The sequence below is a fragment of the Littorina saxatilis genome, linkage group LG2 (assembly GCF_037325665.1).
Source record: "Littorina saxatilis isolate snail1 linkage group LG2, US_GU_Lsax_2.0, whole genome shotgun sequence".
Taxonomy (NCBI): Eukaryota; Metazoa; Mollusca; class Gastropoda; order Littorinimorpha; family Littorinidae; genus Littorina; species Littorina saxatilis.
In genome coordinates, this window is record NC_090246.1 from 52,863,220 (window position 1) to 52,888,219 (window position 25,000).

A 25,000-nucleotide genomic window follows, 5' to 3' on the forward strand; every position below is an offset into this window, starting at 1 on the left:
CAATTTCACATTTCCAGAGCTAAATCTTGTAAACCCATTTTCTCAAAAACTATTGGGTGGATTGAAATTAAAGTACATGTATGTGTGATGGGCTCTTTATTTTCAACTTTGCCATACAATTTGAGGTACACCATCGCCTGGTTTCATGGCCTTGAAAAACAAACAGGAATGCTACAGGCCAAAAATGGTTTTACCTGAAAGAAGCGCGCAGTGCCAGTGGCGAAGCCACAAGCCTGAGCCTGCAAAGCAGGCGAGCCAACTAGGGGGGTCCGAGGGCATGCCCCCCCGGACTTTTGTTCAAAAAACGGTTAAAATCTGTGCAATCTGGTGCATTCTGGGCATCATTTTCAGGGCTGTAATAGTGTTGTGATCTTGTTAAAAATCCCATTTTAGCCTCCCCCCACCACCATTCAACACACCTCCAAACTGGTGAAAACAACACTACTGTGCGCTGGCTTCATTGAGACCGGCGCCCGGTCGCGTTGCGCGATATTCACACGGATCGTTTTTGCGGAAATTGTTCAACTTCACCGGAATAAATTTGACTTTACCGGATTTTGAAAACGGCTTTATCGGATTTCCGGCAATTACCGGAAAAGTAGCATGCCTGACAAAATCCCCAACGAACATGACTTTGATCGTCTTTGACATGAGGATCAAGTGACCCAAACTGGCACGTCTCCCCGCCATTGTTTCTGAATTTAACCCATTGTTGATATTAAAGTTTACAGGCGCTAAAATAAATCCAAGCTTAATGCAAAGAAGCGACAATTAGAATCTATGCCAAGCGTGTCCACGTTGCTGGGATGAAAAACACATTTCTAGTTTCGGTTTTGGCTACACGCAGACTCGATCTCGAGCCAGTCGAGGTCACACTGAGCGAGTGACAGCCGGACGTGGCAATGTCGACAATGTCAATGATCTCACTCAAACTCAAAGATCTTGAACAAATTTCAAGATCTTTGCCTACATTCAGAACAGTCATAGAGCAACATACCTTGATATTTCGTCTTCGGAAAGACCGACCCGTAGCCTGACCTTTCCACCAAGGAAGGCATTCTCGCCGCCTGCTTTGGTCTGGCTTGAATGCACAAAATATAACAAGTTCGATGACAGTACCGCTGCACGCCATTTTTGATCTTCGAATTCGAATTTGACTGAATGCACTCAAAACTTTTGCACGAAGCCCTTCCATTGGATGAAGTTTGGCAGACTTTTGCAATTTGCCTTTTGATTGGATCTCTTTTTGTGTGTGATTGGTTCTCTTAAAGGAAAGCAATTGCTGTCAAAATCATAATTATTTCTGAATGTGTTGTTGCTTCCCTTCAATCGGGATTGGCTCCTTGACGAATAGATGATCATAGAGTGATACAGCTGTGAAAAATGTAAGTTGAAAATAAAATGCTTTGCAATAATGCCTATCACGATCACGAAAACAAATGACGATCACGATCACGAGACTTGATTTTTTTGTCATCACGGATCACGGGCAAAGTCCCATCACGATCACAGAAATGGAAATTTTGGCAATCACGGTCACAGAAAGGTCAAAAAACGCCAATCACGATCACGATTTTAAACCCTTTGGGGCCCTCTGTTCTATCAAATTGCCGCGGGCACGGCTCCACAGTACCTGTCCGATCTAGTGCAGAAAAACAATCCTGAAAGGGTTGTCCGCTCTGCCTCCCAAAATAAATTTGTCAAAGCTCCTAAGTATCAGAGGGACGATCATGGTGGCCGCTGTCTTTCAGTCGCAGCTGATCATATCTGGAACAAACTCCCTTTGTCTCTACGTCTCAGTCCATCTCTGCCTTCGTTCAAAGCAAATCTCAAGACTCACCTCTTCAGAGAAGCATTCTATGACGATGTAGTTGTCGCGACCCTGTGAATGTGCACTTTCGGATGAACAATGTTTACTGTGTGTGTGTGTGTGCGTGTGTGTGCGTGTGTGTGGACATGTGTGTGTGTGTGTGTGTGCATTATAATTGTTGTGTATACTGGGAGTTCGTTCCTGTAAGAGCCTCTGGATTTTTGTAACATTTATGTTTTGTTTTTGGTTTTTGTTGTAAAGTGTTTATGATTGTGTTCTATTCCGTCAATGGCGTCATTCTGGTAATGATGTTGTTATTGCTTTTGTAAAGCGCTTTGTGTGTTCGAAAGCGCTATAGAAATCACCATTATTATTATTATTATTATTATTATTATTATTATTATTATTATAGGCTTTATGTGGCAATCTATTTACGTCCATTCTTAACAACTTCACACTCTAAATTTTATAACACTTTGAGAACACTGAAAGTGTTTAGGGTGAACACTTAAAGTGTTAGGGTGAACACATTTTTACACTTTTGGAACACAGAAAGTGTTCTCAATGTGTTATCCTGAAGCATCTTCTGCTACCTGAACACTTTTGGAACACATGGTAAACACTTTTTTGCACAGTGGAACACCAGGTGAACACACGTGTTCAACAAGTGTTCCACAAGTGTTCCACTTCGTCTTTTAGTCATGCTCCGAATAAAATAATACATTAAAAATATTTGGGCCATGAGCAGATTCGAACCCGAGACCTTCGCCTTGCCATGTCAGCGCTCTACAGATTGAGCTACGGAGACTCGTCGGGATCTAGCGTCGCTTAGAGTATATAATTTTTATACCCCCTAGACCGCTGTGGGACGTTTTATTGTTTTTGTTTTTAATCGTGTTGTGCTTATATTTTTTCATCAAACATTTATTTCATCTGAGACATCTAATAAGCGGTAAGTATTAGCATTTTTATTTTTACAATTTAATAATGTTACTAATTGTCCCATCATGCTTCAGCTGGACCAAAAAAGAACGTTGACACTTTTAGATCTGTGGACCTGTCTGCGTTGTCGCTGCGTTGATTTGGCTCAGGATTTCCAATTGTTATCTGTAAGTTGCTTGCTGAGATTTTGTATTAATTCATCTAAGCTTAGTCACTCGTATTTTTGTTGTAACATGTTCCTGTTACTTGTATCTGTGGACGTTTGAAGACAATTTCTCTAATTTTGCTGTCGCAACGGTTTCAGCTGATCAGTGGACCTTTTACATTAGTTCTGCGTTGGTAAATAAACTCTATTTCAATTTGATGTTGATTTTTTTATTCTGGTTGATGTGCTTGGTTTTGTGTTATTGTTATACTTGTATGTCCAGGGGTTCCTTATAATTATAATGGTGGTCCAGTGAACGATACCTTCCGCCTGTGGTCAGAGCAATACATTTGCAGATTTTCGGATTCTTCTTCTTCCTTTGGTTAGATCATAGATGCACGATCTGCACGCTAGATATAAAAGTGAAGCGGTAGGCTAAAAACAGCATACATTAATGAACAACATTCATCATAATAGTGGCCAGGTTGATTGTGTGCGCAATTTAGAATAATTCTATGCATGCTTGGTTGTATTTGATTTCACAGATCTATCACACTTTCAGGGAACTGGGAAGCCGTTTGAGCTGATGTGCCCATGTGGCGAATCGATGTGGGCGTAACCTGCGCACATTTCTTCTGAATTGCACTGAGGATAAACAGGAGGCACTGACGGCAACCCAGACGTGTTTACCAAGGTACGCATGTCCTGCATTTGCATATAGTGTGTAGTTTTGCAGAGAAATATTGACTTTCAAATTGATCTGATAAGTTTTGTTTGTTTGCTTAACGCCCAGCCAACTACGAAGGGCCATATCAGGGCGGTGCTGCTTTGACATTTAACGTGCGCCACACACAAGACAGAATCACAGGCTTCATGTCTCACCTAGTCACATTATTCTGACACCGGACCAACCAGTCCTAGCACTAACCCCATAATGCCAGACGCCAGGCGGAGCAGCCACGAGATTGCCAATTTTAAAGTTTTAGGTATGACCCGGCCGGGGTTCGAAGCCACGACCTCCCGATCACCGGGCGGACGCCTTACCACTAGGCCAATTGTGCCGGAGGTTGCATAATCATTGATTATTCTATTTGCTGAAATACTCTGTTTCAAAATTAATATCTCCGTGCAAAACACACCAGACAGTCGCCAAACTCATATGTGGACACACACACACACACACACACACACACACACACACACACACACACACACACACACAGCCAGCCCCCTCTCCTTCCACATTTGACAGAAATCTAAATGTTGATACACAGTTTCACAATAAACAAAAGTATGAGAATCAGAACACTTGTCAGTGTTGCTACGATGTGGAACTTCAGTAAAATAGTGTTTGATTTCTTAACATGCATCTTGTGTGTGCAGGAACCATACTGCTTGGCTGAGGCACTTTCTGGAGATGGAGCTAACAGTAATGCGACGAAACCTTGTGGATGCACTTCATTCATGTAAGTTTAAGCTTTCTGTGGGATACAGCGCAGTTACATTTTGAGAATGCTGCCTTATTTTGCAGTCTTCTCCTTAAAAGGTGGAAAAAACATACATATTTTTAAGTTCAGTGAGTGCTGAGGCCTGCAATGATAAAATGTTTTCCTGAACTAAGTCTACTCAGAATTTCCATTCGTTATGGTAAAGTAGTGCCGTAAACACTGAGGCCAGCTTTAGTCAAAGCATGGCCAACAGACAACACGCTGCTGATCCGCTTGGATCTGCCATTGCCGCTAACAGTGTATGCAGGGTGCATTCAATATGACACCCTTTTCTTTTGAAAATATTTTCATCGGAGTTTATGATTGGTTTTGACAGTGATCGCTGGCCTCCAATGGTCGCTGACAAGGTGTTTTCCTTCGGTTCACGTAGGTTTAGCTTGAGATCACGTGAGTTAAAAGCGATCCGTTTGTAAGTTTTGGTTAGTTTGATCTAAATAATGAAATATTTTAGAAAATTATGATAGAAATTAGAATGCATTTTATATTAAAGAATGCATTCCATATCATAGAACACATTCTATATTTATAGAATGCATTCTATAAAATAGAAAACATTGTATAATATAGAATGCATTCAATCATACTTGTCATTTGCCCAGAAATGTATTCTATGATAGAATGCATTCTATAACGTCCAACAATGCATTCTTATGATAGAATGCATTCTTATGATAGAATGCATTCCATAAAGCGCCACAAAACTTCTACAGGCCAGCTCGGTATGGTCCCTGCTTCGAAAGCAAACACTCTCACACACAGCTCTCTCTTTCTCTCTGTCTCTGTCTCTGTCTCTGTCTCTGTCTCTGTCTCTGTCTCTCTCTCTGTCTCTCTCTCTCTGTCTCTCTGTCTCTGTCTCTGTCTCCCTCTCTCTCTCTCTGTCTCTCTGTCTCTGTCTCTCTCTCTCTCTCTCTCTCTCTCTCTCTCTCTCTCTCTCTCTCTGTGCGTGTGTGTGGCTGTGTGTGTGTGTGTGTGTAGTTCTGCTTTTCTTTGCGGGGCTGGCCTGTTGTAGTTTCGGGACATTATGCATATAAATTATAATGCATTTCAGGACGTTAAAGAACGCATTCTATCATAAAAAGCATTTTGGTATTTTGTGTAAATAGAATGCATTTTATCATAGAAGGCAGTTCGGGACGTTATAGAATGCATTCTATAATATAGAATACATTACATAATAAATGATTTCCTTATAATTCATTATTTAGATCAAACCAACAAAACTTAGGTAGTTTCTTTACAAACGGATTACTGGAGGGTGCATTCAATATGACACCCTTTTCTTTGAACTAAAACTCATCGGAGTTCACGATTAATTGCGACAGTGATCTTTGGCTTCCAGTGATTGTTGACAAGGTGTTTTCCCTGGGTTCACATAGGTTAAGAACGAGTTAAGGAAAACGGGCGTGCTCAAGGCCTCGCCACATTAGCAGTACGGTTTACTGCTTACCTTATATAAACAATTTGTAGAGTGCCATTTTCCAGAGTGGCCACGCGCTAATGAAATCCTTGCGAAAGACCTATTTTAATTCTACTTTTTGTTCTTAGGGACAGACTCCTGCTTCAAGAGGGATTACTTTTTACATTCAGTCGTGCGTGCATGCGAGTGTCATTGTGTGTTGGGAAGGTGAGAGCGAATTGGACGTGACGTATTTGTTCTCTGTTATGTGACCTATGCCCGTTCTGGAATAAAAAAAGTTTACCTGTAACTGCGATTGTTGGAGATCTGCTGACAGCAAGAAGAAGTCCACTAGTAGTTAAGATTTACACTTCAGTGTTATCAATTAAGTACAAACGTTTAATACAAACCTGTTAAGAGTTGGAAATGCATCATGTTCTAAAACTCACTTTTATTTCGAACAGGATGTTCCGGACAGCGAGTTGAAAACTAAACCAAAGACCAAGGGCCTGGAATCCTCCCAACTCTGAAGGGTGTTTTTGTTATCGGACTTTCGTGTGTGAACTTTCAAGATGGGGTTTACCAGAGCTCCGTTCATATTATTTAATAGCAACATATACCGAGCAACAAAAGAAACGCGAAAAAATTATGCAATGTTTGATTGACAAAATCTCGAACAATTATGGAGTTAGAATTATCAAACCACAACATTTTGATGAAGGCATGTTTGACACAGCTGTTGCGTGAGTATTTTGATGCTGCGATTGTTTCAACACACGGGACAAAACGAAGTTTTGGAGGTCTCGCTCAGTCAGCCTTCATCGCGTTCTCTGGCCACTGATCGGACACTGGTTGCTTCCAGTGATGTTCCTGGTATTCTCAGCGGCTGAATTGAATCGATGTCGAAGACGTTGTGGAAGGAAATTGCGATCTTGTCTTATTGGGGTAATGCGAAAAAATCTACCGCGTTGCATAACTGCAGTGCTTCCAATGTCACCAGAACATTGCAGAAGGTGATAAACTTGCACATGCACGTTTAAAGCACATGCCAGCGCTTCTGGATCACCCCCAGCTTTAAATCGACCTGGCATTTTGGTGGTGTCAATCTTGGCATCCTGGCTGTTTCAAAAGTGAGACTGGCAGCAAGCGTGCCATGGTCTCTTTTGGTTGCTAATGCATTAGTGAACACATCTCACACATCAGATTTCTCCTGCTCTACTTGCACGTGCTGCGAGCGCGCATTATGTGTTTTACAGCGCGCATTATGTGTTTTACGATAAACCTGCTTGTCCCGTGTGTTAAAACAGTCACAGCATCAAAATAATCACACAAAAGCAAGGTCAAACATGCCTTCATTAAACTTTTGTAGTTTAATAATTCTAACTCTATAATTGATGAAGATTTTGTCAATCAAACAATGACGAATTTTGTTGCTCGGTATATTATGTGTTCAACAATTCCTACCCCAGACCCGTTTGTTCTGCGACTGCTGCAGACATTTCTTTTTGTCAATTAAAAATGCTTCTTTGCTCACAAAATTTGATTTTAATGTCTTTCTGAATTGTATGACAGTGCAGGATGAAAGTGTTCCAAAAGTGTTCTAAAAGTGTTCCAAAAGTGTTCCAAAAGTGTTCTAAAAGTGTTCTAAAAGTGTTCCAAAAGTGTTCTAAAAGTGTTCCAAAAGTGTTCCAAAAGTGTTCTAAAAGTGTTCCAAAAGTGTTCTAAAAGTGTTCCAAAAGTGTTCTAAAAGTGTTGACCTGAACACTTTTATGTGTTCAGAAGTGGTTACAGCAGGGTGAACACTTAAAAGTGTTCAGATGTGAACACTTTTGGAACACTTTTGGAACACTTTTGGAACACTTTTTTGTGTATAGAACACTTTTTGTGTTCCAAAAGTGTTCCAAAAGTGTTCTACTAAAAGGGTGTTCAAAAGTGGTTACAGAAAGGGTGTTCAGAAGTGGAACACTTTTGTTTAGAGTGCAACCAGTATTTAACACAACGTATTGCAGCATTCACATAAATGGGATACCTATTCATCTCTCCGTACACAAAATCGTTGGGTGTGCGTGATCCAACACCAAGAAATTTCTTTAGGGCAAATAAATGAACTTTTTCAGACTGTAATGCAGAATTCTCAAGACCCCACAGTTCAGCTCCATATATTGCAATTGGCAAAACCTGAGAATCAAATAATTTTAAATAAACTTTCAAATTATTATTACCAAGCTTGGACAAGAGATGCAGAGAGAGAGACAGAGTGAGTGAGCGAGCGAGTGAGCAAGAGAGAGAGAGAGATAGAGAGAGTCACACACACACACACACACACACACACACACTGAAACAGACGCACACACGCACACACATACACAGACATACATATACACACACAAACCAGGAGTGAAAGCGAGAGAAACAAGTCGCGTAAGGCGAAATTACTACATTTAGTCAAGCTGTGGAACGCACTGCATTTTTTCACAATGACCGTAGTCCGCCGCTTGTGCATAACGGAGTGAAACTGACGAGCCTGTTCAGCGCAGTAGTGGTTTCGCTGTGCTGCATAGCACGCTTTTCTGTACCTCTCTTCGTTTTAACTTTCTGAGCGTGTTTTTAATCCAAACATATCATATCTATATGTTTTTGGAATCAGGAACCGACAAGGAATAAGATGAAATTGTTTTTAAATCGATTTCGGACATTTAATTTTGATCATAATTTTTATATTTTTAATTTTCAGAGCTTGTTTTTAATCCAAATATAACATATTTATATGTTTTGGGAATCAGGAAATGATTTAGAATAAGATGAACGTAAATTTGGATCGTTTTATATAAAACAAATCCATTACAATTTTCAGATTTTTAATGACCAAAGTCATTAATTAATTTTTAAGCCACCAAGCTGAAATGCAATACCGAAGTCCGGCCTTCGTCGAAGATTGCTTTACAAAAATGTCAATTAATTTGATTGAAAAATGAGGGTGTGACAATGCCGCCTCAACTTTTACAAAAAGCCGGATATGACGTCATTAAAAGTATTTATCGAAAAAAAACACGTCCGGGGATATCATTCCCAGGAACTCTCATGTCAAATTTCATAAAGATCGGTCCAGTAGTTTGGTCTGAATCCCTCTACACACACACACACGCACAGACAGACACACACACACACACCACGACCCTCGTCTCGATTCCCCCTCTATGTTAAAACATTTAGTCAAAACTTGACTAAATGTAAAAATGAGAAAGAGAGAGTCGTCAGTAAGTAGTGGTATTGACACGTAGCGATAATGACACGTAGCGCTAAAAGATGTAGTGCTATCGACACGTAGTGATAATGAACGAATGATAGCGACTCATCGACAAATCATTTGTAGCACTAATCAACGTAGCGATAGCGGCACGTAGCACAAATGACACGTAGGACAAATGACACGTAGCACAAATGACACGTAGCGCTAGCGATACGCACCCATTACGATATTGCCATTTATATCAATTATGCCCTTTTTTTTTTATTAAAGGCGTGCCAAATCAAATGGTACAGCTACTTTTGGACCACCTCCTCTTCTGACAAACTAACCGTTAGAATTTTTCTCTTTTGCACTTTTTTTTTGCAGCGTTCACTCAAAATTTGAAACCTAAAACGGACTTGTTTCAGTCCACAGTCAACGCTGTTATAACACAAAAATGGCTATATATGACAGCAAAGACTGTATTTGTTACATTTTAGCAGTGTTGATCCCGCGTTTCTACTGCAAACAACAAATTAAATAGCAAAATCTTAAAATACGTGTGTGTCGCCTAATATGGACCACCTTCAACAAAACGAAGAAAATAAAAGCTAAAGTCTATTTTCATTAATTCATTAAGAAGCTTGCTGAAAACAACCTACAAATAGCCCTCAAGCTTTTGAAGTATAGGGCGCTTTTTACAGTGATTCGTGAAGGCCTCTTCACTGGTCCATATTAGGCGCCCATGCTCCTAATATCGACCATTTGTGAAGTCTTATGTATTTAAATTTTGCTGAATATTTGTCAAAGCTTATCCACTCTAACGGTAAACCTAAGAGAGAAGGACTACCAAACACAAAATAAAACTTTCTCGAAAGAAAACAAGCTTGGTACGAGCATGAAACAAAAAATGGTCCATATATTAAGCACCCTTTCCTGTTTGCTGAAAGTGTAATTGTACGGTTTCGTAATTTTGCATGTTAACACACTTTAAACACCTATTTCGTCCACTTTCACTGTGAACCCACTTAACTGGTTTAGCCATTTTCATCCACTAGCTGTTGGCGTGCTTATTATATGCGTATGCTTCTGCCATTTTTGTCCATCAGCTAAAAGCATGCACATAATTATGGTTCAACCATTGTCGTCCATGTGCTGAAAGCGTGCTAATATATTGGAGAATTTGGAGGTGGACGAGTTATCTCGTGAGGTTTGTTCCTCTGCCTCCTCCTCCGCGAATCTTGCCCTTGCCTGTTTCTTCGGAGGCAATCCGAGTCTTTTCTCTTGCCCTCTGTTGGGGTTTTGTCCTCTCTCGTGGCCTGGTTGGGGACGAGCCTGGTTACCTTGCCAATAATCCCCATGCCAACCGTCACTGTTCATGACACCAAAATGTGAAACATTAACACTGTCGTCATAGTCTCCTGTGAGATTAGACATTCTGTTGGAGCTTGGCCCGATTTGACGGTTATCCCGATCGGCGCCATGCCAACCATCACTGTTCCTGACACCAACATGTCCTGCGTTACCCCTTCCCTCATAGTCTGCTGTTGGATTAGACATTCTGTTGGGGCTTGGCCCTACGTGACGGTTATCCCGATCGTACGTTTGGTTGCCATGCCAACCATCACTGTTCCTGACACCAACATGTCCTTCGTTACCCCTTCCGTCATAGTCTGCTGCTGTTACATTAGACATTCTGTTGGGGCTTTGCCCAACGTGGCGGTTATCCCGATCGTAAGTTTGGTTGCCATGCCAACCATCACTGTTCCTGACACCAAAATGTGCTTCATTATCCCTCCCTTCATAGTCTGCTGTTGGATTAGACATTCTGTTGGAGCTTGGCCCGACGTGACGGTTATCCCGTTCGGTGCCATGCCAACCATCTCTGTTCACGACACCAAAATGTGGTGTTCTATCCCTTCCCTCATAGTCTCCTGTTAGATTAGACATTCTGTCGGGGTTAGCCCGATCGTAAGTTTGGTTGTCATGCCAACCGCCTCCGTTTACTCCATCAAAGTGTGACTCGTCAACCCTGCCGTCGTCGTCTGTCGCAAGACGAGACATTCTGTTGGAGTTTGGTCCCGCGTTACGGTTAGGTCGCTGCCAGCCATCCTCGTTTCGCTCATCAAAATGCGAATCGTTAGCCCTGACGGCGTGGTCTGCACTAAAGCGAGACAGGATGTTGGGGTCCGGCCTCTCATTGCGGCGAGACCGATCTTGAGTTTGGTGGTTGCCACTCCCTCCTTCATTGTTCATCGCTTCGGAGCTTTCTTCACTAGGTACGGCATCCGGATTCGCCTTAAGATGAGATAACATGGCGGCACCCAACTTGTTTAAACGGCGGGGCCGTTTGTTCTTGGCGTTTTCGTTCGCCATAATCACGTGAGGCTCCACGTGACTTTCTGCAGAAACTAGGGCAGCCTCGTTTCGATTGTCGTGTGCAGAACCGCCTTTCCGCTCTCCGAAGTCTACCACAGTGATTTCAGGGATCTCCGAGGGTTGAATCTTTCGGGACACCCTCGCTGGTTTGGGTCTCACTGGGGGCCTGGTGGTGGTGTTCTTGGTTGTGGTCTGTTGATGTTGGTTCGTTTCTCGTCGATTCCCTGCCGCTGAAGGTTCGTTGCGACGTTGTCTGGCACCAGGGCGAAGCTGGCTGTCGACAAAAACATCGTCGTTGTAAGGTTCACTGTAACCCCGGCCCTCGTAATCCTCAATGTAACGTCGACTTCTGTTGGTATCCTCAGTGTACCCTCGTCTATCATTGTAACCCGTCTGGTAACCCCCCTCGCCGTCAGAATCCATGTCCAAGATGACGTCATCCTCTGAGACGGGTCTGAGGTGACCCGAGGCGTCCACCATGTGGGAGGGTTCGTCCTGGGGACGGAGGGAGGGACCGGAAGAGTAGCTGGAATCGTCTTCGTCGTTGGAGCTTTCCTCTGGAGTGTCCACTGAACTGGAGGTGGCTACCGTCATGTGACCGTTGGTGATTGCCACTCGTTGCGGTCTGCCTCTCTGCTGCTGCTGTGGCTGCTGCTGTGGCTGCTGCTCTGGTTGAGGTTGGTGTTCGTTTTGACGCTGTTGTTGATTCTGTTGAAGTCGGCGTGCAGCTTGTGCCCTGAAAAATAGACGGGGAATTTGTGATAAAACTGCTTTTCCGTGATGTTGAGTCACTTCTTAGATGCATGCACCGAAAGAAAGAAACATATCTCTTCTAGTTACATACAGTAGAACTGCAACAAAAACCAATAACATATCAAGGCAACTTAGTATCACCACAATTTGAATCACGTCCAATGCTGCTCTTGATACCCTAACAGGGCCGGACTACCGGGGGGGTTATGGGTGTTGCGCAAACCCCCCCTCCCCCTAGCCTAAACATGTACCTTACTTATTTAATTTTTTTTTTTTATTATTGCTTATTTTATGCCGTTTCGTGCAAGGAGCGACCATTTTCCTATCTCAGAATATGACCTACCCGTCAGCTTCAGAGGGCTTCGCCCCCTGACCCCCCAACGAGGGGGGGGGAGAGGGGGGGTGGATTCTAGGGTTTCCGGACCCCCCCCAGCCAAAAAATAAAAATATTGAATGAGGTATGCATTTCTTTATTTTACATTGAGTTTCAATTTTTGGGGTATTAATCAGTGACAAAATCTGCTGCCTGAAACTGGTAATGATCATCCTCAGAATGCACCAGATTGCATCCTTTTTTTCAACATTTTCCGGGGGGGCATGCCCCCGGACCCCCTAGCAAGCTAGGCGCTTTGCGCCGTCGGCTCAGCACTTTGTGCCGTCGGCTCGGCGCTTTGCGCCGTCGACTCGGCGCTTCGCGCCGTCGACTCGGCGCTTCGCGCCGTCGACTCGGCGCTTCGCGCCGTCGGCTCGGCGCTTCGCGCCTTCACACCCATATCTTCACAATATACTTTTGAAAAAAACCAGTCATAAAATGAACTGATCCGCCCCTGCCGCCAGAGGGGACATCCCCCTGGGTCACCACTGGCAACCCCCCCCCCCTCCTCTTCGCCTAGTCCGGCCCTGCCTAACAATGGTACCCTTATGGTACCCATTCATTTTACTATTATATAAATACGTTAACGTACTTGTTCAACACGGCAGCCATGCTCCGTTTGAGCGATCTCTTCCCCTGCACCACCGCGACAGGCACGTGAGGTTTGGGCTGCACGGCTGGTGCCACCTTCTGGCCGCCGCCGCCCCCACCGGAAGTGTTGCTCTGTGCTTTCCGTTTCTGGTCCATCGCCAGGCCGCCAATCGCTTTTGCCATCTGGGCCGCCTTTAGGACTGAGGACACTGTACCAACATAGTAAGAATGACACATATACACACCTTTATGCAAGTTAGACTGAGAGTGTGCACAGTTTTTCAAGGGACTTACGTTTTTCGCTGGTCATATAGAAATCATATTCAAGTCGCTCCAAAATTTATTTGACTGCTTGGCTGCCCATCAACCAATTTTAGGAGCATTTTGACTCTAATGCTTTGGCCTCCAGTATGACACTGCAGGAAAACCTTGATTTTGTGCAAGTAATTGGTACCAACTTTCTGCTGACACAAAGCTAAACAAATACTCTGGACGATACGGACAGTTATGTTAAGGTTTCCTTTTGAAACTGATTCACTTGATATTTGTTTTACAAAGACGCATATTTGAGCAAATAGTGTCTTGAATGTCTAGAGTACAGTGGTCACACGATCAAGCCTTAATATTCTATATGGGGCAATGCGGCAAAAAGTGGTTTGTAGAGGCACCAGTCGGTGCAGAGACTATAATACAAAATGTATAGGGTTACTTGTAATCAGGACACAGAAGTATACTTTGCGCCTGACTAACTACCAAACAAAGCCTTCGAGGGAAGGGGTTTAAGTAAAAAACACAGGTACTCCAATCGATGTCAGGGGATGCAAGTAGACACATACCAAAACACATGGGACAGAGGTTTAAAACTACCCAAAACTGGGTAGAGAATTTCTCTTTGCCCCCCCCCCTCCCACCCGCAATGTCTTTTACGATAATTTATTTATTTAGCTACATTTCTAGCCTCTGTTTCCGCTAGACACAAAAAAATAACAACAAAAAACTTACCAGCAGACACCATTTTCGTGTTCGTAGGATTGGCTTTGTTGCCATCTGGTTGCTCCAACCCCCGCTTAGCTGCAACATGATATAAATCAGTGAGAAACTGTAAGTAACATCACATTAAGCGCGAGTGTGTGTGTGTGTGTACGTGTGTACGTGTGTGTGTGTGTGTGTGTGTGTGTGTGTGTACGTGTGTGTGTGTGTGTGTGTGTGTGTGTGCTTCGTATTGAGACCATTTATGAAATCTGCTCATAATATGATATACATTTACCTGTATGTTCTCATGTCCCCACGCGTGTGAAGGCACTCGTTTGCGTATTTGTTAATTCATTTTTATTTGTTAAATAAATGATTGAATAAATATTAGATGTAATATAAAAGTGTCCTTACCGTCGGCCATGGCATATACTTTCTTTCTGCCCTCTGTCCTTTCCTATTTAATAAGAAAACGTCCATCACAACCTTTGTAACTGATAAAAAAAAAAACCAATTTTTTTTAAATAAAAATCTCTCTCACACAAGCAGACATATCAATTAAGGTAAACTGTACTGAAATTGCCCGACAACTAATTTATCAAACAAACCCTGTCCAAATCGACAATAAGAAATTACTTAGCTCACCGTGTTGTAATTTTTTTAAGATGTACAGGAAGAGTACTTAGAACGAAACCTTCTTATTTCACATCATACTACTTAACATCGCGGTACAATTATTGAGGCTGAACGTACTTTAGTTACAAATAATTTAATATCAGGCGGTAATGCTGTCGTTCAGCTTAAGGTAACCCAGACACGCAGAAACAAATTATATATCTAGCTTGCCGTTCTGAAAGACTGTGGTAGTTACTTTTGTTTTAAACCCACACAAATGCTAGGCTTGTCCTCTCTAAAGCTGAAATAAAGATACATCACAGTTTCTTACATATTCCAGCATCATTCTCAGCTCGTTGTTTGCATCTCTCAGTGACCGTCCCACAGAAACAAGATAGTAAATGGTCATTCTGCAAAAAGACAAAAATGACGATGGTGAAGTAGTCAGTACTGTGGACCCTCCTCCCCCCCCCCACTTCAAGACCTCAAAAATGAGAGAAATTAGGTCTTTAACAAGTCGCGTAAGGCGAAAATACAATATTTAGTCAAGTAGCTGTCGAACTCACAGAACACGTGGAATTGACAAGAAGAGCGGGGTATTCGTTGCGCTGAGAAGGATAGCACGCTTTTCTGTACCTCTCTTTGTTTTAACTTTCTGAGCGTGTTTTTAATCCAAACATATCATATCTATATATTTTTGGAATCAGGAACCGACAAGGAATAAGATGAAAGTGTTTTTAAATTGATTTCGAAAAAAAAAAATTTGATAATAATTTTTATATATTTAATTTTCAGAGCTTGTTTTTAATCCGAATATAACATATTTATATGTTTTTGGAATCAGCAAATGATGGAGAATAAGATAAACGTAAATTTGGATCGTTTTATAAATTTTTATTTTTTTTTACAATTTTCCGATTTTTAATGACCAAAGTCATTAATTAATTTTTAAGCCACCAAGCTGAAATGCAATACCGAACCCCGGGCTTCGTTGAAGAGTACTTGACCAAAATTTCAACCAATTTGGTTGAAAAATGAGGGCGTGACAGTGCCGCCTCAACTTTCACGAAAAGCCGGATATGACGTCATCAAAGACATTTATCAAAAAAATGAAAAAAACGTTCGGGGATTTCATACCCAGGAACTCTCATGTCAAATTTCATAAAGATCGGTCCAGTAGTTTAGTCTGAATCGCTCTACACACACACACACACACACGCACGCACACACATACGCACATACACCACGACCCTCGTTTCGATTCCCCCTCGATGTTAAAATATTTAGTCAAAACTTGACTAAATATAAAAAGGAGAAAGTCTTCCAGTGGAGATAGATTTACAGAGGGTATGAACAGAAAATCTGAAAAAAAGCAAAATCTTGAAAGGGGGGTTGGCTATGGGTGGGTGCGGGTTGGTATTAAAAGGGAGGTCAACGACAACAGCCGCATGATAGTAAGAGGAGTTACACCAGAGATCAACAGCAAGGGTTGTGTATTTAATCGATTTTCTATCTTAGTGATTCAATTCAATTCAATAAATTCAATAAATCTTTATTGTCTGAATGTAACAAACAGAAATTTTTCTTTGATAAGACATTTTGTGATAAGACATTGTCAATGTGTGGTGACAGTTACTCCATGATCACTGCACTACAAACTCTGGCGATCACGCGATCAATTAAACTTCAGGATGTAGAATGGTTTTATCGTGTATATGCACATCAGCAACGCGAAGTACACTCTAACCTGGAAAAAGATTCCACAAAGACAGAAGCACTTTTCCTCAAAATTGAATCTCCATGGAAACCTCATTACCCGAGCAACATAAAGATGGGCAGAATGACGCCAGGCGAGGCAACGTAGTCCAGTACAGAGTTCACGTTGGCCGGAAGCTCCGTTTCCATCGTTCTGGTCAGCACGTGATAAATCTGGGCCAGTCCGCTGCTTACACAACATGGGAGATTACATTTGAGAATTTTGTTTGTTTGTGTATTGTGATCAATATCGACTACAATTTCACGTACAGTAATCAATTTTGATTACGACTTCATATTCTGAGATACATATATATCGATTACAATTTCACATACTGTGATCAATGTAGATTGCAACTTCATATTCTGTGATCAATATTGATGACGATTAAAACTATTGCGATCAATTTCCTTTGCGATTTTCCCAGTTACCTAGCCACAGTCCCCACAGCCACGCACAGTACCTGCATGTACAAGAATCCAGAGTTGGCCTATAATGTTGGTGCTTGTCTGGGACATACAAGAGTGGCTGTTTTTTTAAAAAGAAATTTAATCATAACAAAATTCCCACTCTGCACAGAAAACAGTCCCATTTTTGATTTCTGGTATGTGTCGAAGTAGAAATATAGTCCTATCTCAAGTACAAGTCTAGGCAAATCGGAGATGGTGATCCGAATTGTCTACACGGGAAGAACTCCTGCCTCTAATAAACACCGTCAAAATTAAACCTGAAAGGGCCACAGGTGGGCGAGGGCTCGATGCCAACAATGGCGAACAGCGGGGGCAGCATGCAGAGAAAGAGCATGACGAGCAGCAGCGCCAGGTAGAAGTTGTTGGAGCGGGAGGCGCGGAAGATGCGCTCCTGCGGCACGTTGCACACCATCACTGTCCAGCAGCGCACGTACATCAGCAGCAAGAGCTTCAGCAGGTTCAGCACCGTCAGTCCTGGAGAGAAGAACGCTCCCAGCCTGGTGAAGATGGTTAGTGAAGAAGCGTTAGACAAGAATCTGCGCTATGTGTTGCACGAACACAGAGTAAAAGTCTCAGAAGAGTCAGCACTGTCAAAATAAGTGAGCAAGATGGCGGACAAGTTGAAAGAAGTAATACATGTGGAAAACTATCTGTGCTATGAAGTGAAAATACATCAGGTTCAAAGAGTCATGTATGGTACTTTTATTTGATTTTTTTCTTATTACGTTGGAATTTAGATGCAATTAAGTGTTCAAATAGTTTATCATTATTCGTAGTTTAATAATAATAATAATAATAATAGTGGCAAGCTTATATAGCGCGAACCATGGGGTTAACCCACGCTCTCCGCGCTTTACATCAAACTGAACAATGCAATACATGTTTACAATAAATAGTATCCTAGTTCTTACAGTAGTGTAAATGCCATAATGCATTAATTATACAAACAACAACATCCAAAGAAAAACACACACTCACACAAGTTAAAGCTAAGTACATAGTAAGAAAAATAGTATGTTAAATCACTATATCATAGCACACACACACACACACACACACACACACACACACCCACACACACGCACACACAGCGCAGTCGATCACACCCACACACACAAACACAAGCGTGAAGCGATAGTACAGGGTATTGAAAAAGCGGATCAGGGATCTAAATAGATTTTGAAAAGATGGGTCTTTAAAGCTGCTTTGAAAGAAAGGGTTGAGTCAATGTGGCGGATGTCATATGTTAGAGAATTCCATATTTTAGGGGCTGCATAGGAGAAGGACCTGTGGCCGAAGGCTTTAGTTCTGACATGAGGAATGCGAAGCATCCGAGAATCGCTGGAAGAGCGAAGCTGTCTAGAGGGAATGTATACATTCAACATATCTGATAGATAGACAGGAGCAGTCTGAGAGAAGAAACTATGACACAGGGTACAGAGTTTGTAGTCAATGCGAGCTTGAATAGGCAACCAGTGGAGGGTGCGGAGGAGTGGTTTAACGTGATCAGACTTCCTGGCTTTGAGAACAAGTCTAGCTGCTGCATTCTGTACTTTCTGAAGCTTGTTAGTGATGTACAAAGGACATTCAGATAAAAGAGCATTACAGTAGTCCAGTTTAGACAGGACAAAAGCACACATTAGCGTTCTTGTAGCATCAAGAGTTAGGAATTTGCGAATTGAACTGATACGGCGGATTTCAAGGAATGCCGATCTACATACATTTGTCACATGTTTGTCAAGAGACATGTCATCAGAGACAGTGAAACCCAGATTGCGTGCACGTGCATAGGCTGAAAAAGTAACGTCACAGTCACCAACTTTTAATGCAGCAGTACACAGAGCACGGCTAGATTTTATGAGTAGAGATTCAGTTTTGTCGTCGTTCAGTTATAGTTTGTTTGTTTTAATAAGGGAAAGTCGCCAATCCCGGAACAGTCGGCCAACTTGGAACACCTCAATATGCGATCAACGGGGAACAATTCATGAACAATTGTTTTGCAGAAATGTCTAGTGACATTCCTTGATATTATTCCAGCAAAAAAAAAAAAGACTACCGCGGCAAAAAAAAAATTATAAAAAATGGTACGTTTTGTAAACTTTTCTTCCTTCTTCTTCTTATTTCTACTGTCTACAATTCGTATTATTACTCTTTACCTATATACGTTCACGTAAAATGTTGATTGCTAGATAAACCTCCATAGATTTGCAATAACTTGAACGGAAAAAAAGATTTGAAACGTTACGTGTATCCAACAGAAAAACGCGAAATCCATGCAGGTGCCATGCGGCAATGATGGAACACATAAGAGAGGCAAACATGGAACAGTGTTCCAGCTTTGCCGCATTCTGTTCCATCTTACCCTCATCAAACAATAAACAGAACACTGCTGTTTTATTCACGTATTCAATTCTCTTTTCGATTTTGTTGTGTTTTTCCTTTTTATAAGTTTTATTGAATGATTGATTGATTTGTTTGACAGTATTATGAGACCCGAACGGCGGTGGTTACCAGAAGAAATGGGCTGCGCTTTGTCGGCAGTGAAAAACGGAGATATGGGTTTGCGTTGCGCATCAAGAGCATATGGTGTTAAGTCATTTAGAAGGAAACAAACAAATTTGCAAAAGAAGAAGTAAAGTTCACAGGAAGACCTTCTACATTAACACGGCCAGAGATAGAACTAGAACTAATCAATAGTATGGCATTCTTGAAGCTGAAATAAATTTGCCAACGTCACCCCCATCGTTGTTTTGTACACTGTACATGGAGATTCTGGTCATTATGATTGCTTGGTGTCAGCAGCAAATGTAAGCTTACCTGCTGCTGATGTCCTGCAACGCACAACCACAAGCTCGTCGAAGAGATCATCACAAAAAAAAACAATCTTCTCCTCACAAGCAAAAGCTGGAGATTTCAAAAAGGCGTGCAGGTCAACAGAAAAGAGGAAAGAATGAAGCTACAAAATCTTCTGCTCAGAGAAACAAGAGGGGAATATCTTCTGATCAGAGGGAAAAAAGGAGAACATTCTCGACGATGCGTTCTATCCCGGGGGAAAGCACTTGGTACTGCTTCATGTGTGGCACCAACTCCCCTGAGAACATGATACAGTGCCAGAGGTGCACACAGTGGGCACACGAGGACTGCGCTGACAGCAGCGGACAAAAGGACTTCGAAATCTGTACTTAGCAATTTTTGTGTGTCTGCAAAATCAGTTCTTAAATCTGTTCTTAGTTATTTGCTTTGAGACTTTATGCGTAATGATTTTTACATTTAGTCAATTGGGCAGGTAGCCCTTTTATATCTATTTGTCAACAGAAGAGGGGTACAAATGAAGCTGCGAAATTTCGTGGTACTGCTTTATGTGTGGCACCAACTCCCCTGAGGATATGTTATAGTGCCAGAAGTGCACACAGTAATCACACGATGACTGCGCTGACAGTAGAAGACAAAGGACATTGTCTGCAAAATCGGTTCTTTGCCTATTTTTTCCTCTTTTTTTTAAGGTTTTGTTTTTCAGTCCTTTTTAGACCTAGCCCTTATTTATCTTTTTGTTTTACATTTAAGGCTTAAATTGTTATCCGATTTGTTATTTCCTTGGTAAAAATCAAAATATGATGTTGAAAAAAAGACATTTACATAAAATGGCTTAATCAAAATGTTATGACGTATTTATTTATCTTGTGTGTGTGGCAAAGTGTGCTTGTTTGTGTGTGAATGAGAGTGTGTGGGTGTATATATGTGTGTGTGTGACACAGACAGAGCGAGAAAGAGAGTCAGGGTGTGTTTGTATGTGTTCCGAGTTTGACAACACAGTGTTCCACTTTACACACCCATGCGTCCAACCTGGAACAAATGCAGATATTTTTATTTTGATCAGTCTAATGAGTTGCGTGACTTTTATTTTATTTTATGTGGTTCGTTTATTTACTGATAGTCTAGTATGTGACAATATAAAGAACGCTTTGCAATATCAATTGTTTTGTCTGGTACGGCTGTTTCTCTTTAACTGTTCCAGGTTTAGCGACTTTCCCCTACTGTACAGCACTGAGAATACGGCATCATTACCGCGAGAAAATCCCTCGCGTGGACACAAGCAAGTTAACATGTGCAGAACGGTGTTACTTTGAATAACTCACCAGATGACGCCTTGGTTATTAATCAGGTGAAGAAGATTTTCAGCAGTTTTAAAGTCCGGGTATTCGGGCTGAAATAATAATACAGAAGATTTCATCATGGTAGGATGCTTGTGCTGTTGTCACTGTAACTGTCGTTACCACATTCACAATCACAGACATATTTCTATCTGGCACTAAAAGTTCAGGTATTATTTTGAAGAGTTAAGGTTACATGATTTTTCATATACAATGGCGAAACCAAGAATCTGGAGGCTCCAGTGAAATGCTTTCGATGTAGAAGGATAATTAACCTTAGCTGTAGAGCAATCTAAGTACTCTGATAAATTTAACATTGAAACGGAGACATTCTTCATGTTGTGGATGTCATCAAAAGTTCGTCGCCCATGCATGCCAGTTACATAGAGCTGCAGCAGGAGGAGAAGATGAAGAACAAGGAGGAAGAAGACAACAACAACAACAACAACAACAACAACAACAACAAACAACAACACCACCACCACCACCAACACAACCGCTGTTTTTAGAACAAGGACCAATGACAAGATGACTTACGAACTGTTTCTGGAGGTCCCAGCAGCAGATGTTGTTGGCATACTTAATGAAGACACTGCGGAGCACGTCAATGATGAAGATCTGGCCCATGGTGAAGATCAGGTCCATCAGAGTCAGCTTGAACACCTCCTGTCACACCGAGTGGACACCATAAGTTGATATTAGATCTCACGATGGAATTTGGAAAGTTTGCATTCTCTGCACGTTTTGTGTGTGCCTGCAAGCCGGCCGGTTTGTCTTCCTAGCTCTTCCCGAAGACGAGTACATACAAGCGATTGTTGTCAGCTCGCTTACGCATGCAGGATTTAAACATACTTCTTTCTTTCATTGTTTCAATTTCGGTTTACTGTAGATTTACTCTCTCTTTCTTCCCGCTTGAGGTTTGCTCCCCCCCCCTCACAATTCATTGAGTTTTCTCACTCTCAATTCGCAGAATCTTTGCTCTCGCCCCCCTGCCCCCCCCCCCCCCCCCCACTCATATCTCCCCCGTCCTGAACCCACACATACACACACCCAACCGCCAATCTATCTGTTTGCCCGTCCGACCATCTGCTGTCAGCCAATCTATGTAATTCTATCTATCTATCTATCAGTATCTCTCCCCCTACCCCACTACCCCGCTTTGGCCCCCAATACACACCTGACCAATCATGGTCTCCCAGCAGAAGGTGACGGGGGTGGAAGTGCTGTTGGTGGAACAGCTGGAGTTGTTGTTCACAGTGATGTTGCTGTTGTTCATCGTAGTGGTGAATGTTGTGAGCAATGTTGTAGTGCTGAGAGGGCTACTGGTCACGTCACTCACGTTGGTGAGTGAAGAGAAACAACCCGAGACGCTGGTGATCTCACGTCCTTTCTATATAATAGATAGATTTAAAATGATATGTAAAAGAAAGAAACATAAATGAAAGAAAAAACAAAAGGAAATTACTAAAGGAGTTATTGAAACGTATTTTTTGAGATGTACGAAAAAAGCATATTCGTAACAAAACAGATGTAAAAGAAACTTAAATTGAAAACACGTATGTGTTTCACTAGTCAATCAAATAAAATAAGTTCGTTAACTCGCAGTTTCCACTGCAAAGTATGTTACACAACGCTATACTTTTTAAAAATAGCATTGAAAGCCCATCCAAACCAATAGAAAACCAATGGAAAAATGAAAATATTAAACATGAATTCTTTCAACAGGCATACATTCCTTCTCTTATTCATTCGCGAAAACTCACCAGATCATTTTGCTTGTTGTACAAAGCGATGAACAACGTGTAAAGATTAATCAGGTTCAGCAAGAAGATTCTGAAAGACGAAAAAAGTAAGAAATATAAACTTCAAAAATTTTAAAAATCTTACTTGCGCTACAGATAAACACGACCTCCTCCCAAATTTGTGATTACTGTGAAAATCAAAGATAAGAGTTCATCATTAGATTAGTGAAGATGTTAAAATTCTGTCAAGCGTTTTAACCCGCTCCATTTTTTTTAAGGGTTGTGCCTATGTTGGTCATTCTGCAAATGGAACAGAAATCATATGTTCATCTATTTACTAGATAATCACACAAGATATATACCACATAGAGAGAGAGAGAGAGAGAGAGAGAGAGAGAGAGAGAGAGAGAGAGAGAGAGAGAGAGAGGGGGACAGACAGACAGACAGACAGACAGACAGACAGACAGACAGAATGACACATGAAAAGCGTGTAGGGCCTACATTTACAGCAGCTAATTGCAAACAAAAATACACACAAATGCGTTTAAAATTGCGACAAATACATCTACGCACATACCTACAGACAGACAGACAGACAGACAGACAGACACTGGTTCTGACCTGGCCAATGTCAGACGCAGTGAAGTACGAGGATGGTATTTCTCCATCAATGAAATGAGGTCCAGGACGTTAGGGAATAGTGTTGAGATCAGGGTCATGATGATAGTCAGCTGCGACAATAAAAACGTATTTAATACCGAGTTTTAAGCAAAAGACACTACAATTAGAAATCAATGCACATACGATTTACAGGGCTTTCATCTGGATACTTGGTAACGACAGTCACCGTAATAAATGCATGCGTCTTTCTTCCGTCTTTATTTTCCAAGACTTTCTGTTCATGAAATGTATTTAAAATTAATTCCGTTTAAACAGAAACATAAAGACCTCGGGAGGCCCTGGCTTACTCAAAAGGTTAAGTAATAACACATTCCTTATCCATCCATTAACTTACCAAACAACCCATCCATCTACCCACCCATCTACACCCACCCATCTATCCATCCATCCGTCCGTCCGTCCGCCTGTCCATCCATCCGTACATCCAGTCAGCGAGCATTCATTGTACAACTTCCTCTCCCATTGTCTCATTTAAACAATAAACAAGTCGCGTAAGGCGAAAATACAATATTTAGTCAAGTAGCCGCCATTTTTCAGCAAGACCGTATACTCGTAGCATCGTCAGTCCACCGCTCATGGCAAAGGCAGTGAAATTGACAAGAAGAGCGGGGTAGTAGTTGCGCTAAGAAGGATAGCACGCTTTTCTGTACCTCTCTTTGTTTTAACTTTCTGAGCGAGTTTTTAATCCAAACATATCATATCTATATGTTTTTGGAATCAGGAACCGACAAGGAATAAGATGAAAGTGTTTTAAAATTGATTTGGACAATTTAATTTTGATAATAATTTTTATATATTTAATTTTCAGAGCTTGTTTTTAATCCGAATATAACATATTTATATGTTTTTGGAATCAGCAAATGATGGAGAATAAGATAAACGTAAATTTGGATCGTTTTATAAATTTTTATTTTTTTTTTACAATTTTCAGATTTTTAATGACCAAAGTCATTAATTAATTTTTAAGCCACCAAGCTGAAATGCAATACCGAAGTCCGGGCTTCGTCGAAGATTACTTGACCAAAATTTCAACCAATTTGGTTGAAAAATGAGGGCGTGACAGTGCCGCCTCAACTTTCACGAAAAGCCGGATATGACGTCATCAAAGACATTTATCAAAAAAATGAAAAAAACGTATGGGGATTTCATACCCAGGAACTCTCATGTCAAATTTCATAAAGATCGGTCAAATAGTTTAGTCTGAATCGCTCTACACACACACACACACACAGACACACACACGCACACACGCACACACGCACACACGCACATACACCACGACCCTCGTTTCGATTCCCCCCTCGATGTTAAAACATTTAGTCATAACTTGACTAAATGTAAACAAGTCGCGTAAGGCGAAAGTACAATATTTAGTCAAGTAGCTGTCGAACTCACAGAATGAAACTGAACGCAACGCAACGCAGCAAGACCGTATACTCGTAGCATCGTCACTCCACCGCCCGTGGCAAAGGCAGTGCCCGTGGAAT

At 41.5% G+C, this 25,000-nt stretch overlaps 1 protein-coding gene and 1 long non-coding RNA gene across 2 annotated transcripts in view; one reads left to right on the plus strand and one right to left on the minus strand.

Annotated features, from left to right (window-relative positions):
* The first annotated feature begins 2,264 nt into the window (after positions 1–2,264).
* LOC138959218 (uncharacterized) lies at positions 2,265–7,467 on the plus strand. The gene is made up of 4 exons (XR_011453662.1): positions 2,265–2,919; positions 3,460–3,591; positions 4,281–4,363; positions 6,266–7,467. It is a non-coding gene; the product is annotated as an uncharacterized lncRNA (long non-coding RNA).
* A 323-nt stretch (positions 7,468–7,790) lies between these two features.
* Positions 7,791–25,000, minus strand: part of LOC138953398 (uncharacterized) — a 39,154-nt gene continuing 21,944 nt past the window's right edge. Inside the window, exons 11-22 of the mRNA XM_070325200.1 lie at positions 23,454–23,563; positions 22,854–22,923; positions 22,268–22,480; positions 21,628–21,756; positions 21,076–21,143; positions 17,197–17,436; positions 16,530–16,655; positions 15,045–15,123; positions 14,513–14,555; positions 14,129–14,197; positions 13,128–13,335; positions 7,791–12,145 (exon numbers count right to left, since the gene is read on the minus strand). Coding sequence (XP_070181301.1) covers positions 10,165–12,145; positions 13,128–13,335; positions 14,129–14,197; positions 14,513–14,555; positions 15,045–15,123; positions 16,530–16,655; positions 17,197–17,436; positions 21,076–21,143; positions 21,628–21,756; positions 22,268–22,480; positions 22,854–22,923; positions 23,454–23,563 — 3,336 coding nt within the window. The 3' untranslated portion in view covers positions 7,791–10,164. The remainder of the gene's footprint in view (positions 12,146–13,127; positions 13,336–14,128; positions 14,198–14,512; positions 14,556–15,044; positions 15,124–16,529; positions 16,656–17,196; positions 17,437–21,075; positions 21,144–21,627; positions 21,757–22,267; positions 22,481–22,853; positions 22,924–23,453; positions 23,564–25,000) is intronic.